Here is a 17,985-nt window from a genome sequence, read left to right as displayed (position 1 = left end):
ATTACAAATCGAAGATAATTACAATTCGAGAGCGCAAGTGATTGATCTAAGTGTTACAATGATGAAAAGTGTTAAGTGTGATGTGTTTTCAGAAGTAAATAGAGAGAAATATGTATTTTTTCTGAGATAAGACGAAGTGTTTTTGCCTAGCAATCACTTGCCCCTTATATAGAGAAAATAACCAACTAACTATCCTAAAAATCTGGGATCTTGGAGCTGGAAAACTGGGATCTTGAGTAGATTTTCCTCTTTGACTTGATTACTTAGTAAATGAACGTTCTGGAGCCATTTCTACACGTTTTCAACCATAAATTCCGACTTTGGGGGCAAGTCTTCCATTTTAATCGTTCCTGTATACCTAAGTCAAAGTAAAATAACGATCAGATATCTTAGAGCCTCAAGATCTTGAACCACCAAGATCTTGGATGCTGAAGGTCTTGGAACTCGAAGATCTCGGAGGTGAAAATCTCAGGCATAACACCCCCTCCTTAAGCTTTTAAGAACCTAATGTAACACTCCGAGCTAGGCTCGAAATGCACTAAAAAGCATGAGACAAAATGGAATTATCGTAAAACGAGACTATATGAATTCAAAAGGATTCCATGAACCCAACAAGTAAAATACAACATCACAAAAGCATAAGCAACATACAACCATCAAAAGTTTGCAAAATAACATCCAAAGATGACCAATGTTCTTAAGCAAATCCCATCAACGAGAATGAATCACGGATCCATAGTCATAGTCCAACTTCTAGCAATGCACATCAAGCTCTTAGGTTCTCTTGGTTACCTGAAAAGTGTATTAAACAATGTCAACACTAGGTTGGTGAGTTTGTAGGAAAGAAATGACAATAACACGTACCAATGTCGTCCATATCATGACCAAGTATAAAAAACGAGAAATTTGATATCAATAAGTATCTAGCAAGTCTTATGATTTTACACATGTACATAATGTCCCTCAAATGTCCTCATGTCTTCCAAAATGTTATCAAGTACTCAAGTACCCATATAATGTCATCAAGCACTTAAAGTGCCCAATTATATTTTCATCATGTCCATTATGTCCATCATTGTTCTCAACACATCACAAAATGTTCATCAATGACTAACAATGTCCACAACATCACCAAATCACCATGTGCATACACTTCATACGATACTACTTTTGAGAAGTCATAGATGCTTATATATAATGTCACCCGCAGCCTTCCCACCACATCAACAACCTTTCAAAGGCATTACCGTATTCCATGTATGCACAACTATCCTAATAATCACTTAAACAATCTCACACAATAACCATATCACAATCAAATAGTCACACGACAAACAATTCAATCAACCGATCATTCAATCCAAAATGTAATCATGCACGCACGTACACTTTTCAGCCTGACTCTTAAAAGAGTAAGGAAAGCTAGGAAAACTCAACTTCGCCTTGTGATGATAAGTTTAGAATGAGCTACAACGTCAATTGTTCACCAGACGTTCACGACCTATCAATGTATATCATAATGCAATCAACGTTAACTCTAAAACCTTAGACAAGTCGGTCTAGTTAGTTCGAGTCAAGTCACAAACCCGCAAATGCTCCCACAACTTTCCCGAGTGAGAACTAGACACATTTGACTCGACATTTTTCGAAATAGAGGAAGATTCATCTCAAACAAATGTTATCACAAGAAACTAGACTCTCATACGATTACAACGATAGGTCATATGACTCGATTGGGCTTATGGATCAAAAGTTATAAGTTTTCGAAGGTTCGCCATGAAAAACAACACAAACTCGCGACACAAGGAACTAGGCTCGCGGTGCGAGTAGAAGAAGTCACTTGCGGCGCGAGAATTTCCCTGGACCATTGACCTCACAACTCGCAACGTGAGAAGGCCACTAGCGACGCGAGGATCTGCAATTTAGGAACAAACAAACAAGACCAAACACGACCCAAGACACTTCCAATCACCATTTTGGCTCTAAAGATCGACCATGGGACCTTTCCAACTTGTTTTTGAAGATAAATACACAGATACAAACATATTTAGACTTAACCCACTTCACAAATCCATTTCAAATACCAAATTCAAGATCAAAAATCGGTTTTAATTCATTAAAACCCTAAACAAACCCTAAATCGCATTTTGACTTGATTTGTGACCCGAAATTACTTGATATTGACTAGAAACATGTAAATAAACATAAAATGATGATTATGGGATGAGTTTAGCTTACCAAAACCTTCTCCTAGTGCTCACATTTAAATGATCAATTAACTCATATGAACACATTGCACATAATTGAACTCCAAATTGTACTAGAAATATATAATTAACCAAATAATTAGTTACATTGTACTCGTGGTCAACAAGTCAAATTTCATAAATGTTACATGATATGTCCAATTATCCTCCATCTTAATACATCCTTATTTCCATTTTATACACTGTAACTAAAATACCCTTACAACAATTTCAGACTCTATCTCTCTCTCTCACAAAAACACATAGCAAAAACCCTAATTTATAATTCGCCCCCCTTCTCGCTTCACATCCCACCTCGAACGTTCTCAGAACACAACAAACGTTTTCTTTTTTTGCCGCTGCAACACACAGGCACCCATCTAGTGTTTGACAATGAGCTTTATAAAGTTTTTAACAGCTTCCGTATTTTAAAAAAGTATTTTTGTTTAATAAAAAATCTCATTAAATACAAGAGTTTAAAGTTATTAATTGAAAGGGAAAAAAATCACCTAAAATAGCTTTTAACTGGACTGTCAAATCTTATATATATTCCTCTTAATCTAAATAACTATTTACCAATTCTATTTGGGCTTTTGTTAAGATGCATTAAATAGTTGTACACTTTTACTATAAAATTCAAGGCCTGAGATATTGATTAGAGAATATTCAATTCATTTATGCGCGTTAAGTAAAGCCTAAGGGATTTTTGTTTAGGTCCATTTTATCATTATAAATGTTTTATTTATAGTTTTGACTACTTTATCAAACAGGAAAATGATAAATCCTCTTAAAGGTTAGCCTAAAATCTTTCTAAAATCCTAAGAAAGTGACATGTGGTATCCACTAATTCTCTTTTCTAATTTTGTCCCTTGATTTTGTCACATGTTTTCATCTAATAGTTAAGAAGATTTTTAGACCATTATATTAGGAGGATTAATCATTTCCCTATCAAACATCGTATGTAACTTGTATACCTTTCCTATTTTGTGAAAAAAAAAGTTTTATTCATTGTATGTAATAAATCGTGTAAAAAATTGGCTTGATGCTGGCGTGACACCATTTGGCATGTGAGACATGTCACAATGGCCCAGATCAGCATTTTACCAATTGTTTACATGATTTATTTATTTTTACAAGTTATTTACATACAATAAACATGATGAAAGTTTTTTTCACACAATTAAAAAAGTGTACAAGTTACATACACCTCTTGATATTTAACCAAAAATTTAAAAACTAACATGTCACCAACTAATGGTCATTATCTATGGGTTAGTTTTGACAAATATACCCAATTCGCATATTTGGAGACAACTATGATTATTTCTTGGTTCACGAGTCACTAGGTTTGAAAAAACAAATCAAAACTTCATAGAATAGGAAGTTTGTGGCTCATTGTTAAGTTCTTTAACCTTGGAAGGAACTACCTGGATTTGGGTCTCACTTTCTATGTTTGTGAGGATGGATTAATACGAGGTTTTTGAAATTTTTAATTTTCATTTTAAGTATATGTGTAATTTAAGAGTATAATTACAATTTTGCAGGGAGATGTAAGCGATCCACTTGCAGGGACATCTTGCTCTAGTTCTTCCTTCCCTTACCGTACCCTTTCATTTACCTTTCTCCAAAAGAAAGCAATTGGCTTTGCCTAACTGGTAATGACTAAAGTTTGAAAGAATAATAATTGTATAGAAAGATATGCTAGAATCGGGATAACTATCAAACAATAAAGATTGCGTAGTAGTGAAAAATGGATTATCCGTTGCGCTCACTCTGACGTGACATGTGAGTGTTTTTTATTTTGCCATTAATCAATGTACTGCCCCAACCACCATCTCCGTAAGAACTCATCTATATATATATATATATATATATATACACTCCGGTGAGAACACTCTTAAAATAAGAACGGTGAGAACACCTTAAAAACATCATTTTGATGCATTAAAAGTCTAAAAAACTAACATAGTGATGATTTTGATGAATCAATGTGTTGTTAAACACTTAAATAATGATAATTAGTTATGCACTATGCCAGTTTTATGGACTTTTAATGCATCAAAATGATGATTTTAAGGTGTTCTCACCGTTCTTATTTTAAATATTTTCTTATTTGATTGTCCCCCTATATATATATATATATATATATATTTAACATTTTAAATTTCAACATTTCATCAAAACCAAATTACTTAAATAATCTACACTACTCAACGCCGTCACCGCCATCACCGCTTGCTCTCCACCACCACTCGTCACCGCCACCACCGCCGCCACAATTATATCACCACCACCTCCACCGCCGCAACGCATGGGTACCGTTCTTATATATATATATATAATCGTGAAAATTTTTGCGGAACATTAGTGTTTTTGAAAGGAAACTTTTTCATTATACAATTATAAGTATGAAAAGTTTTATAAACTTTCTAAAATTTTCTATACACTTTTTGACATGAACAATTTATATATTTCTTTATCGTCTTCTAAAATGTAAGGTCCCTATTTCGGAAATCTTTTACAAATTTGGTACAAACTAACCGGGGTTGTTAAATGAAGTCGTTAAGTGCTGTTATAATTAAAAATGGTGTTTAATTGTAATTTTCTAAAAGTGTAAGAGGTATTTGTGTCAATAGTGTTAGTCAAAAAGTTTGTTCTATTAACACAATTTATTCCTTCAATTTATTGTTTTTATATCTATTTTTTTTATTTAAAATTTTTTTTTCTATAAACTTCCCTCTTCAATTCCGTTTTCACGATTTGTCCAATTGATCTGCAAAACATCAGGTTTTGTTCGCAATCCGATTCCGATCTTATTCATATTTTAAGTTTGCCGGAATTGGAATCGGAATATGACCGGAATTGGATCGCGAACAAAACCTGATGTTTTTCAGATCAATTTGACAAATCGCGAAACAAATTGAAGAGGGAGGTTTGCAGAAACTTTTTTTTTTAAATAAAAGAAATAGATATAAAAGAAATAAAAAAAAATAAATTGAGTTAATAGGACAAACTTTTTGACTAACACTATTGACACAAATACCCCTTATACTTTTAAAAATTTACAATTAAACACTATTTTAAAATCTAACAGCACTTAACGACTTCATTTAACAACCATCATTAATTTATACCAAATTTGCAAAAGGTTTCCAAAATAGGGACTAAAAATATAATGAAACCTGAAAAAGCCCTGAACCTGCCAAAAGTTACAAATCACAGGGACCAAAATGCAATTAACTCTAATTTTTATAAATACGATAGTTTATGCATATCCTCTTAGAAAGATAGTCAAGTTCCGTCATTGTATGTGTCAACCCTGATGAATATGACTTGGATAGGTTTCGAATCTAAAATTATTTGTGAGTAAACAAATTAACGTTGTTGTTATTGGTGATGAACAATGATAATGTTATAGTTTTTTAAAAGAAAAAAACTCAATCAATTATTAGTATGTTATTTGGTCCGATTTGGGCTTGATATTCTCGAACCTACATATGTGCTAATGATGTACACCATCCATTTATTATTATGTGTTACATTGGTATCATATCCGCTAGGAATCAACTTACAAAAGGACTGGCTTCAATTAATTAACTTTTGGCACATAATTTGTTGTTCAAGTTAGATATATGCAGCAAACCTGCAGCCTGACTACATGGTCCTCACTTCTCAAAACCCAAAGTCCTACCGAAAAGACCAGCTTCTCTTCAAATGTTTTTACACCTCCCCTTTTTCTATCATTGTATAATTTAATATATATATATATATATATATATGCTCTTTCTTTTTACAAAAAGACACCACTTTACATAAATTTTGACAGGACAGATCCACCAAAACTCTATAATTGACCTAATGCAAGAGGTTCAAATTTGTTAGTTCAATGTATGTAGACATTATTTGGTACATTATTCACCTTCAACTATTCAATAGAGCACCCAAAATTAACTGAGTGAAGCACTGTGTAAGCACTAACCATAAAGTGGTTTCTAGTGTTTTACTCCATTTGACTAGCTAGCATCTAGTTTTTTTAAAAACCTTATAAGTTCCACCAAATCTTTGTTGTAAAGATTGAAAAGGAGAACAACCTTAACATAAATGCTGGTTATGTCCTTTAGTATCTCTTGTTTTCGAGTCATTTGCATATAACTATATTCTCTTGGAAATAACTCGGTTTGTTCCGAAATATGTTTTAAGTCTCTCAATATCAACTTGGGTTTCCCCAAACACTTCAAAGAAACTAAAGAATGGCTACATCATTGCCTACTGATGTTTCTACCACCGCAACTGAACATGTCTTTCATGCTGAAAGACACGTTCAGTTGCAGCTTAGCTCTGATGAGCGTCAGCGAATCACTGAACGGACCAAATGGGTCCTAGATTCACCTGACCCTCCTGGCTTTCGCCAAGAGATTCTAGGGTCTATCAAAAGCGCCGTTTTTTGTCAGAAAAACAAGAAACTCAGCTCGTCGCAACCTCCATTGGCTTGCGTTGTGGCGTTTTTGCGTTCTGTGTTCCCGATACTTAGCTGGGCCAAGGACTACAAAGTTTCCATGTTCAAGAGTGACTTGCTTTCAGGTCTAACCCTTGCTAGCTTATGCATACCCCAGGTACGTACATTTCTTGATCTCAAAATTAAAACACTCCTTACTAATCAACATATGTCCACTTTCTTATTTTTGTTACTAACCATAATTACTAACTTAATTTTGTAGAGTATTGGGTATGCTGCTTTAGCCCAACTTAAACCACAATATGGCTTATGTAAGATTTAATTAAAATATTCATTTTGTTACATATATACTTAAATGTCATGTAATAAGAGAATTCTTGCTAATTGTGTATTACTACTATATAAACTTTTGATAGACACTAGTGTTGTACCACCTTTGATATATACAACTATGGGGACTTCACGAGAGTTAGCCATTGGTCCGGTGGCTGTGGTTTCGCTTCTAATATCCGCCATGGTCTCAAAAGTAATAAATCCAGTGGTTGATCCTGTGTCCTACACTAAGCTTGTGTTCACTGTCACCTTCATTACCGGTGCATTCCAAGCTCTTTTCGGCTTGTTTAGGTATTTTAATTTGTTACCTACTTCATTGCAAAATGGAATTTAAACACTTCTTTTTTTTTTTTTACCCTTTAACATTGTTGTTAATTGTATTAGGTTGGGTTTTCTTGTCGATTTTCTGTCGCAAGCAGCAATCGTAGGATTCATGGCTGGTGCAGCCATTGTTATAGGTCTTCAACAGCTAAAAGGCTTGCTTGCCATAAGTCATTTCACCACAAAAACTGATGTTGTTTCAGTGCTGATTGCTGTGATTAAATCATTCAAGACTTCAGTAAGTTTTCACATATTTATTTTCTAGCTTTTTATCTTTTGGCTAGACAAATTATAAAAAATTACAACTTCTATTTATTTATTTATTTATTTCAAGTATCACATTCCCTAGAAATCATTATCAGGATGACATACAGGGAACAAAATTATATAGGAAATTAATTGCTTTGTATATGTTTAATCTGTATTACTGTTTAGTATCTAGGGGTGTCACTGTGTCAGTAACTTTTATACTTTTCTTTTTGTGTGAATATAACTTTTATTTGGTTCAATATATGTAACTAACCCGCTAAATTGAACGATTAATGTAAAAGTGTATACGTGACACCACGTAGAAGTTATCGATTGGTCAACGTAAAATTTTTACATTAATTGTTTAATTTAGCAGGTCAGTTATATACAATGAACCAAATGAAAGTTACTTTCATACAATAGAAAAAGTGTAAAAGTTACTTACACTACTCCCAAATACTAAACCCGTAGTATTTTTACTGTGTAATCTTTTACTAAAATTAACATTGGTTCATTTTAACAGTGGTACCCTCAGAATTTTATCCTTGGATGTTCATTTCTCATCTTTATCTTGATCACAAGATTTATTGTAAGTAAAACTTAATTTTATATATCTACATAGATATTACATGTTTTAGCTTTATACCGCGTTGCTTATTTTAAATTCTAACATGTAGCAATAAATTTCAGGGAAAAAGGAACAGAAAGTTATTTTGGTTACCGGCTATAGCTCCTCTAGTGTCCGTCATTCTCTCCACCGCGATTGTTTACCTAACAAGAGCCGATGAGCACGGAGTTAAAATAATTAAACATGTCCAAGGAGGACTAAATCCAAGTTCAGTTAGTCAGCTGCAGTTTAACAGTCCACATCTCAGAGAAGCAGTCAAAATCGGGCTTGTTTGTGCCATCATAGCTCTAACGGTTTGTCTAGCTAAAAGTTATAAAAACGTTACCAATTATAGAACAAAAAAAAGATTAGTTCTTAATGACAATGCATTTATACAGGAAGCTGTGGCAGTTGGTCGGTCTTTTGCTACGATTAAAGGATATAATATGGACGGGAATAAAGAAATGATCGCTATGGGGTTCATGAACATAGCTGGATCTATGTCTTCATGCTATGTTGCAACCGGTAATCTAACTAGTTATGATAAGTCTTTTTGCTTAGACATATTATAATAAAATTTTAATCAAATATTATTTGAATACATACCCTTTAGATTATTAGATAAAATTGAGAAGTAAAAACAAACTTTAAGCTAATCTATATGTTCGGTTTAACTTGTTAGGTTCATTTTCACGGACTGCTGTGAACTTTTACGCTGGTTGTCAAACTGCGGTGTCTAATGTAGTCATGGCTATCACGGTGCTTATAATGCTACAACTATTCACGGGGCTTTTATACTACACTCCAGTTGCTATACTATCCTCCATAATTTTATCTGCCCTTCCTGGTTTGATCAACTATAGTGAAGCTTATAATATTTGGAAAGTCGACAAATTGGACTTTTTGGCTTGTGCCGGAGCCTTCTTTGGTGTGTTATTTGCTTCGGTAGAGATGGGTCTTATGGTCGCGGTAAGCATTCCTAATTAGCACTTCACATCTAGCTACACGAGGTTAATTAAGTAAAAATATAGCTATATATTAGACTCTAATCAAGCATATGGAAGTATATTAAACTAAAATGTACTAAAATTAAGATGTATCGTATCATCCATGGTTGCAAAAAAACTTTAACATTGGTGTTGTTTCTGATAAAATATTCTTCTCATTTTTCCATGTATTTGAATTTAAGAAATCAATTATATGTTCTTCATTACTTAACAAAATGCACTTTTTTGTAATGTGAAAAGTACATGAAAATATATGGAAAAATGCAATATGGAGTACCAATGAATAATTGAAGAGAGTATTGGGCCCTTAATGAAGGTGACCTTCCATTTCTGATTGAAAGAACATGAATGCAGGAATCTATAGTTGCTTCCATAAATGTCATCTTGTGAGACTGTGGGATCCAATTGTAATGGTAGCAAAAGAGTTGACCATTGCATCAAATACTTGACTAATTGGGTCCACAATAAACAGTCATGTTGTTTAATCAATAGACTCTAGTAGTGGAGTATGGTCTACTCCTTTTATCACAGGGAAGCCCACATTCTTCTGACTTACTTTTAAGAGTTTGTGAATCTGAATATAACTTTAAGTACACTTATTAGATTATCAAATTATGTAAACAAAACATTGTTTATACTTGACATTTGATGCCAAATTAAAGGCTCTATTACATTATCATGAGTAATATTAAGTATGATGTATAATGTATTAATTTAAATGATGATCATAGGTTGCAGTTTCCTTTGCTAAGATAATCCTTAACGCTCTAAGACCCCGTGTGGAAGAACTAGGGAGGCTTCCCGGAACAGATATCTTCTGCGAAGTTGATCAGTATCCTGTTGCTCATGCGGTTCCTGGTGTTCTAATAATCCGACTTAACTCAGGGTTGTTGTGCTTTACAAATGCAAATCCACTTAGAGATAGGTAAGTGTACGTTTGATATGCTTTGTGTGCATAAAAAAACTGACTTTAGTCAACTAGTCTGGTTCCTTATCGTTATTATGACTAATTAAGACATAGTATTAATCTTTGGTATTCTTTCTAGGATATTGAAATGGGTAGCGGAAGAGAATGAAAAAGAAGCTATAAAAAGACCTGTCAATGGAATAATCCTCGACATGTCTAGTAAGTTAATTCTTATCAATACTATGTGATGAACTATAAATGTTTTTTGGTATATAGCATTGGTTAACTGGCTAACTTTATGTCATTGTAGGTGTGACGAACATTGATTATGCCGGAATTCTAGCACTTGAAGAAACTAACAAGAAATTGCTTTCTGGAGGCATCAAAGTGAGATTCTATTCACTAGCTTGAGCAATATTCTTGATTTTCTGTTTTGATTTTGTAGAATCATACACTTAAATTTTGATCTAACTGGTTGGAGCCCTTCCCTATGGAGACAGAGGTAAGGGTTCTATCCTCATACCCAACAAGGCTGGAAGCATGATATTATGACCTAAAACCCATGGAAGACGACATTGGACTTACTTTACTTTTTAGTTTTGACTATTTAGGTTGAACAAATTATGTTCCACCTTCAAAACTGATATTTATGGTCCCCGAAACTTTACAAGAAGGCAGAACATTTGCATAACTCTTGGAAACCATAATTTAAATGAAATGAAAACAGAAGGATCCCATCTTACCACATATATAACGAATCTTTGTAACATATAACAAATTTATTGTAACTTTTTACTCGCATGTTGAAAAAAATTAAATATTGCGAAGCATTACTGGTATGGTATGATATATTGAGATGACATATACTAATGTTTTGGTTACCTACAGCTAGCTATTGCGAGCCCAAGATGGCAAGTGATTCACAAACTGAAAGTCGCAAAGTTTGTTGATAAAGTTGGAAGAGACTGCATCTTCCTCACTGTTTGTGAAGCTGTTGATTCCTTTGTTGGCTCCAAGTTCAACGGTCCTGGAAATTGTTGATCATATCTACGCATATATCCATATGACTTCTAACGAAGGAGGCTGATCCCTAAACTCTTCCGCTTAGAAGCCCAACTCATATATAGTATGTACGGACCACTTCCCATTTTGTATTTTGTATGATATATATATGCTAGTTTGTTTTGTTTTTGCTTGATTGTGCGAGTGAATAAATAAGATCACGGCAAAATGGGTATCTTAAAACACCTCTCCAACCAGGTGCATTGTATTTTCCTTTCAAAGTTTAAACATATTGATAACTATGAAAATGTAACGATGGTTTTTCACATTATACATTTTTCTATGAAGCCACTCTCAAATTTTATTGGCTGTTGACTTTGACTGACCAATCATAACAGCCCACTTACGCCCCTTTCATGTGTTATTTCAATTAAAAATGAAATAATGGGTTATCAACAAAACAACCCCATTATTTCATCTTTAATTTGTTGAATTTTTGTTTTTGGTGTTAGAGAGCAGCTCCCAATGTTATTGTTTTGTTTGGGCCGAAACCCACAAGCCCAAAACTTTTCAATTTATTAAGATTGGTGGACTTCTTTTGTGTTGGGCTTAATTAGCCTCAACCATTTTGTTTTCTTTTCAGTTGGTCCAGCCGAAAAGAAAGATAAAAATTAAAAAGAACATTTCTTCAATTTTAGTAATTTCAGCCGATCTCAGGGGGAAGAGATATTGAAAACTTAATGAAAATACATACTTAAGTTTTAGTAATTTCATTATTTCAACAGATTGAAAACTTAATGACATTAGGTGTTACACCATTCAGACACACTTACAAATAAATTCAGGATAAATGAAAAGAAAGCTAAAAATTAAAAAGAACACTTCTTCAATATTAGTAATTTCAGCCAGGGGGAATAGATATTGAAAACTTAGTGAACATACATGATTATTTATTAGCAATTTCATTATTTCAATAGATTGAAAACTTAATGACATTAGGTGTTACACCATGTCGACACACTTACAAATAAATTCAGGATAAATGATATTGATACCATCTTATTTACTGAGGGTTAGGAGGACGGCTATTAGCAGCGGACACTCTTGAACCCCATTCGAGCAACTCTTTGCTCGTGTCATCTTTGTGAACTATCACTTCAATGAAGCACAAACAATCCTTTTTATCTTCAGTTGCTGTCTGGATTGCTTCAATCAAATCTTTTTCACAATGTACCTACATTTTCAAGTTTATTTAATCAAGGTGATAATTTGGTGAGTTCTAATTTATCACATTGAAATCTTGTATATATACATGACAAAGATATAATAACTTAATAATCTTTACCTTTGTCGTCCAACAGTTGCCCTCGCCATTGTGGATGGCATCAACTAATCCAGTGTAGTTCCAATTCTTAATCACATTGTATGGCCCGTCATGGATTTGTACTTCGATTGTGTAACCACCATTATTTATGAGGAAAATGATGTTTTTCTGCCCACACCGCAACATTGTTGACACATCTTGTGCTGTAACCTGCAATTATTTAAAACAGATCATTACTTGTAAAGAACTGATCAATTTGATCAAGCTTGAAATTTAGTTGAAAGCCGTCGTTGGAGCTAGATTGCTATATATATACCTGAAAGCTGCCATCACCAATGAATGAAATCACTCTCTTATCAGTTGCAGCCTGTGCATAACCAAGGGTTGCACCAACAGACCAACCAATGGAACCATATTGCATCTGGAATTCATATCTATGACACAATGATTGTTTTAAGTACATTAGTATATATGAAGATGAGGAAAAAGCTGAATTGACACTATATAAAATCAATATATGCTAATTAATTACCCGCATCCTTGTGGCAGTCTTAGTTTTTGGCAGTTGAACCAAGAATCACCTGTTTCAGCGATCACAACTGTGTCACTGGACAACATCTTCTGTACGTGTTTAAACAGAACATTCACCCTCAATGGCTCCTTTGGGGAACATTGTAGAGGATGCCCTTCTGGCACATAAATCCGCTGGTAATTCTCATAAGCAGTGGTGTTTTTGTTAAGCCGTTTGGCTAGAGCAAGCAAGAAATCTTTCATATTAATACAACCAAAACTTGGCCCATTTCCTATTACAACCCGATCAGGATGCACAATAAGCGCCTTCTCTTTCTTGAGAAGAAGAGAGTACCCTACAGAGCTGTAATCGTTGTATATGGGCCCAACAAACATATAAGCGTCCGCTGATTCAATAATTTCAGCACAGAATGCCGTGCTTACAGCACCCCAATATGTTCCAATGAAGTGGGGATGGTGCTCGGGAACTAGACCTTTTCCTGATGGCAACACTGCCACGGCATAACCTGAAGCATCTGCTAGTTCAACAAATGCCTGGCATGCATTTGCTACACGCATTCTAGGGCCACCAACCATTACGGGCTTTACTGCCTTGTTCAAGAACTCTGCTGCAGCCTCAACAGCAGCTTCCAAACCCATATTATTACTTAATCTATATTACACAAAATCACCATAATTAAACTCATGCAGTATGTAAAAGAATGTTTATAGAACTTTTAAGTTATAGGCTCTAAACATATTGAACATACTTGGGAGACAAAGAAAATGGAACGGGTTCTCGGCTAAAAGTGGGATGAGGGATTGCAGGCAAGTTACAGCCAATGCTGATATACACAGGCTTGCTCTCTTTCAAAGCAGTAAAAATCGCAGTATCAGTCAGTTCATGTGCATCTTCCAAGTTATTCACCACAGCCTATACATCAAAAACAGTAACAAGGTGATTAAAGAATAACTATATGAATTATGAGTATAACATTCCCATATCATTACATATCATAGTTGTGTGGCTAGCTATAAATTTCACTATCTAAATCAGTACTCGGGTATATATATATATATATATATTAAAACTTGTGCTATATGAATCTTCGTGCATCATTTTTATCATGATTCAATGATCAAGATCTTATCCTACTTGTTTTATAGCAATAACCCTATGTATATCAAAAAGGGTAATGGGAGGAACCATAGCCCCGGTACCACAATAATAACCCTATGTATATTAGTATATGTATATATAGGTTATACCCTTCGTCCCATTACAAGTGTCCTGTCTTGAATTTTCAAAGTCTAACTTTTACAACTTTGACCTTAAATAACTTTGTTTGTGTTAGATAACAATTGATGAAAGTTACATAAATTGATTGTGTTTTAGAGGTGTTTTTATTGTTATAATTTTCATCAAGTTTATTATATAATTAAAAAAATATATTTAAGGTCAAAATTAATTAATTAAGAATTTAAAAATTCAAAATAGGACATTTCTAGTGGGACGGAAGAGTAGTAGCTAGCTAGGGAGTTCTAAGTTATACCTGAAAGCAAGTGACCGTTTGGAAACACCGAAGCTCCTGGCTAAAATCAGGCAATCCAATGGTATGATGAAGGATCCTGCTAGTTCCATAATCATTCGAATTTGGTCCACCAACGATACATATAACAGGGAGATTCTCACTATACGCACCAGCAATGGCATTAAGCACACTAAGTCCACCAACAGTAAACGTAACAACACACGCACCAACTCCACGTGACCTAGCATAACCATCTGCAGCATACCCTGCATTAAGCTCGTTGCAGCACCCAACGAGGTTAAGCCCCGGCTCAGCAATAAGATGATCTAGCAAAGTAAGGTTAAAGTCACCAGGTACAGAAAACACATCTGAAACACCTATCTCAACTAGACGTCGAGCTAGGTGCCCGCCGAGTGTTGCATCCTTTACATGAGTTGCCGTGAATAATGGTATGGTGCATGGTTGTACGCAGCTGGCACCATTGACTTTGGGAGGTCTACCTAGATCGCCATTTGTATCCATATATATTAACTGTGAACACTTATAATTAGCTAGAACAAATTAATGTGTATTGTGCATGTATATGTGAATATGATCATATATCAAAATGTATATGTATATATAGATTGGATGGAAGAACATAAATATAAAAAAGGATTTTTTTTTTTTTTATAAATGTTTTCCATTTTAATATATCACCACGTGGTGTGATACTTTATTTTCTAGTAGTTAGTCTATATCATTCAGTTTAATTGATTATTCCGCATGTTTTGAAATTTTCCCATAAAAATAGGTTTAAGAGCATTTCAACGTTATAGTTACATTACAATACATTTATGTTAAGTAAAAAATTGACCTAAGTGTAATTTATTCCGAAATAGTTGAAGTTCAGTGAAATATACTTGTACAGAATTCTGAAGTCATTCAGAATATGTTCACTGAAGCTTCACTTCATATCAAGATCAGCCTAAACTAGGAGCATTCATTCTGAAGTCGAAGACTGAAGACTGAAGAAGATAATCATCCCATAAGCAGAGCCCGGAGAAGATTCCATCTGACCGAAGACTGAAGCATCTCAGTATAAAGTACTTACAACACTTTACACTGATTACGAGAAAGATTTTTTACTTTACCATACTTTACCCGGATAATATTATTTTTGGGAAAGCTTTTTGGTTAAGTCAAATGATTGGAAATAAAGTGTGAAATGTCACATCAAATGTTTTCACACTTAATCTTAAAATACATAATTTAAGGAATCAATTTGAATTCCTTAAATGTCTCCCAACCACATATTGCACGACCAAGTCCACATCAACATGGACTTTGCCTATAAATACAAGGTTTCTCACAAATTGCAAAGTGCTTGAACTTTTAGCATTGCAACTTGTGAGATATACTCTAAGTAATTCATACAAGTATTTCCAAGTTATTAGATCACTTGTATTTCAAGGTTGTTTGGATATTTTCACAAGTGCGATTATCTTTGTTCCGCAACAATCTTTGTATTTTGTTTATACAAATGAATAAAATACACTGAAAAGTACATCGTGTCTCAATGCCACATACTTGAACTTATATATATTATTTATATAGTTTCAGCACTTTAGTTCTTGCATTTACTTTCAGCTATTTATTTTGTGTTAATATCCATATCTGGATCGCATTCTGAACTAGTCATATTCCTAGTTCAGAATTGCATGCCAGTCGGGTTATTTATCTAATTTGGGACTCACAATTTAATTAGTAGGAAAGGCTACTATTATTTGGCTAACGATAAACTTTGAAATTTCTTTTATCTATCTACAATAATACTTGTATTATATAATCTTACTAGTCCTAATACTCGTACAATACGTATCGATTATATCATAAAGAAATTTGATAATGACTCATAGTTGATTCGTGAGTATGAAAACATAATGGTTAAGTAAACCGATTGATTAAAGCTTAATTATAATAAACACTAATGATAAATATAATATATGTTTAATTAGAGTTTTAGATTTACCTTAAATTTTTACAATCACATCAAAATTAGAAGTTGTAAGCATAGTGGATGACAAAAAATAGCTTTCTGATTTCAGAGCGTAAATTCAAAATTTTGTAGTCTTCGTGTTAATAACTTATTATAAGTAATAGGATTTGCAAAATTGAGAAAGAAAATAAACAAATTTTATAAGTGAGAAAACGATAAATCAAATTGATAAGGTTATATTCTGTTTTATATCTATATAAGCCAGGAGTTAGAATTTAATTCTAAGTCTAATTAGAAAGTTGAATCTATATACAATTAAAAAAACTAATTTAATATAATATATAAATCAAAAGGTCACGTGTCGATCACATGTCACTTTAAGAAATCCCAATCTTGTTTTAGTTTATTGGTAGATAGGGAGTATCCTTGAATGTAATAAACTTTGGACGAATGTCTATAGTGAGAAATAACTAAAGTTGTGTTCATTGTGTATAATAATTTTCAAATCTTGTCTATTGTAAGTATCCGACCAATCAAAAACTTAATTAGAAGTGACAGCTTATATGGCTGCCACATAGCCGAATACATACAATAAACAGGATTTGAAAGTTATTACATACAATTAACAGAACTTTAGTTTTTCACACTACAGACATTCGTCCAAAGTTTGTCACATACCAAGATACTCATCCCAACTTTATAATAAAAGATGTAAATATTGTTATAAATGAATAAAAAGAATTGTGAGTTTATCACCTCGCTAACTATATCAATCTCTTCTCATTTTAAATGTAATAATTGATATTTGGTTTCTATGTTTTTTACTTTCACCTTTAACCTTTAACTATAAATATTTTTGTTTATGTTATATAACACAAGTATAAAATAGAAGAGCAAATTGACTTTTAAATGCATTTTTTATTGATGTGAATTTCATCAACTACTGCAAACTATAAATAAAAATATTTACAATTAAAAATTTAAGAATAAAACTTACACAATCAAATTTGAACAATTAAAATGTGATTGAAAAAAAATATACTCGTATAATATATGATTTTTATGCAGATATATACACTAAATGCTTTAACAGGTGTTTTTACTCATGCTTCAACAGGTGTTTTTACTCATATAATATTATCTGCATAATATGCCACCAATACATAAGTTTTCATTTATCAATATCATGCCATAATACTCATAAGTTAATTCAACTGAACAATTATGGTTAAGATAAGTGGTAATAAAATACCTTGGTTTTTGAATAGAGAGATGAGAGCTTCAATCCTCATCCTATACGAAGGCTGGAGGTCGTCCTTTTTTAATAATTAGGTAAAATCTGAAAACAGTCTCTTTATATTAGTAGATGTAAAGTTCGTCTACTTTTTAACCTCCCTCATATACCGTGAGATATTGGGGCCTAAAAATCGTAGAAAACAGCAATGACCAGTTTCCTTTTTTACACAACATCCAACATGAAAGAAATAAATATGTTTAAACACCTTTCTCCATC

At 33.3% G+C, this 17,985-nt stretch overlaps 2 protein-coding genes across 3 annotated transcripts; one reads left to right on the top strand and one right to left on the bottom strand.

Annotated features, from left to right (window-relative positions):
* Positions 1–6,335: 6,335 nt before the first annotated feature.
* Positions 6,336–11,459, top strand: LOC122586831 (low affinity sulfate transporter 3-like). 2 transcript variants are annotated; one of them, XM_043758828.1, is made up of 12 exons: positions 6,338–6,859; positions 6,965–7,013; positions 7,119–7,326; positions 7,420–7,594; positions 8,129–8,194; positions 8,296–8,526; positions 8,611–8,737; positions 8,895–9,181; positions 9,951–10,144; positions 10,266–10,345; positions 10,437–10,513; positions 11,015–11,459. In XM_043758828.1, the coding sequence occupies exons 1-12, from the start codon at positions 6,497–6,499 to the stop codon at positions 11,165–11,167; spliced, it is 2,010 nt and encodes a 669-aa protein (XP_043614763.1). In that variant the 5' UTR covers positions 6,338–6,496; the 3' UTR covers positions 11,168–11,459. The 2 variants fall into 2 exon arrangements, with proteins under 2 accessions (XP_043614762.1, XP_043614763.1); XM_043758827.1 differs by having other exon boundaries at positions 6,336–6,859; positions 8,296–8,737.
* A 732-nt stretch (positions 11,460–12,191) lies between these two features.
* LOC122586669 (pyruvate decarboxylase 1-like) lies at positions 12,192–15,016 on the bottom strand. The gene is made up of 6 exons (XM_043758651.1): positions 14,516–15,016; positions 13,733–13,896; positions 12,985–13,635; positions 12,769–12,886; positions 12,474–12,662; positions 12,192–12,362 (listed from the first exon to the last, which is right to left on the bottom strand). The coding sequence occupies exons 1-6, from the start codon at positions 15,014–15,016 to the stop codon at positions 12,192–12,194; spliced, it is 1,794 nt and encodes a 597-aa protein (XP_043614586.1).
* Between the last annotated feature and the right edge of the window lie 2,969 nt (positions 15,017–17,985).

Source organism: Erigeron canadensis, chromosome 2 (assembly GCF_010389155.1).
Source record: "Erigeron canadensis isolate Cc75 chromosome 2, C_canadensis_v1, whole genome shotgun sequence".
NCBI lineage: Eukaryota > Viridiplantae > Streptophyta > Magnoliopsida > Asterales > Asteraceae > Erigeron > Erigeron canadensis.
Note: the sequence above shows the minus strand (reverse complement) of the source record. Positions and strands in the feature narration are given on the sequence as shown.

What these genes read in the sequence shown, in the direction of transcription:
- LOC122586831 (XM_043758827.1), top strand. Translation starts at nt 6,497, where the DNA reads ATGGCTACATCATTGCCTACTGATGTTTCTACCACCGCAACTGAACAT. An exon ending in TAAACCACAATATGGCTTAT is followed by an intron (nt 7,014 to 7,118) that starts GTAAGATTTAAT and finishes AACTTTTGATAG; the next exon opens with ACACTAGTGTTGTACCACCT. An exon ending in TGCTTTCTGGAGGCATCAAA is followed by an intron (nt 10,514 to 11,014) that starts GTGAGATTCTAT and finishes GGTTACCTACAG; the next exon opens with CTAGCTATTGCGAGCCCAAG.
- LOC122586669 (XM_043758651.1), bottom strand. Translation starts at nt 15,016, where the DNA reads ATGGATACAAATGGCGATCTAGGTAGACCTCCCAAAGTCAATGGTGCC. An exon ending in AAACGGTCACTTGCTTTCAG is followed by an intron (nt 13,897 to 14,515) that starts GTATAACTTAGA and finishes TTTGATGTATAG; the next exon opens with GCTGTGGTGAATAACTTGGA. An exon ending in CCATTTTCTTTGTCTCCCAA is followed by an intron (nt 13,636 to 13,732) that starts GTATGTTCAATA and finishes TGTGTAATATAG; the next exon opens with ATTAAGTAATAATATGGGTT.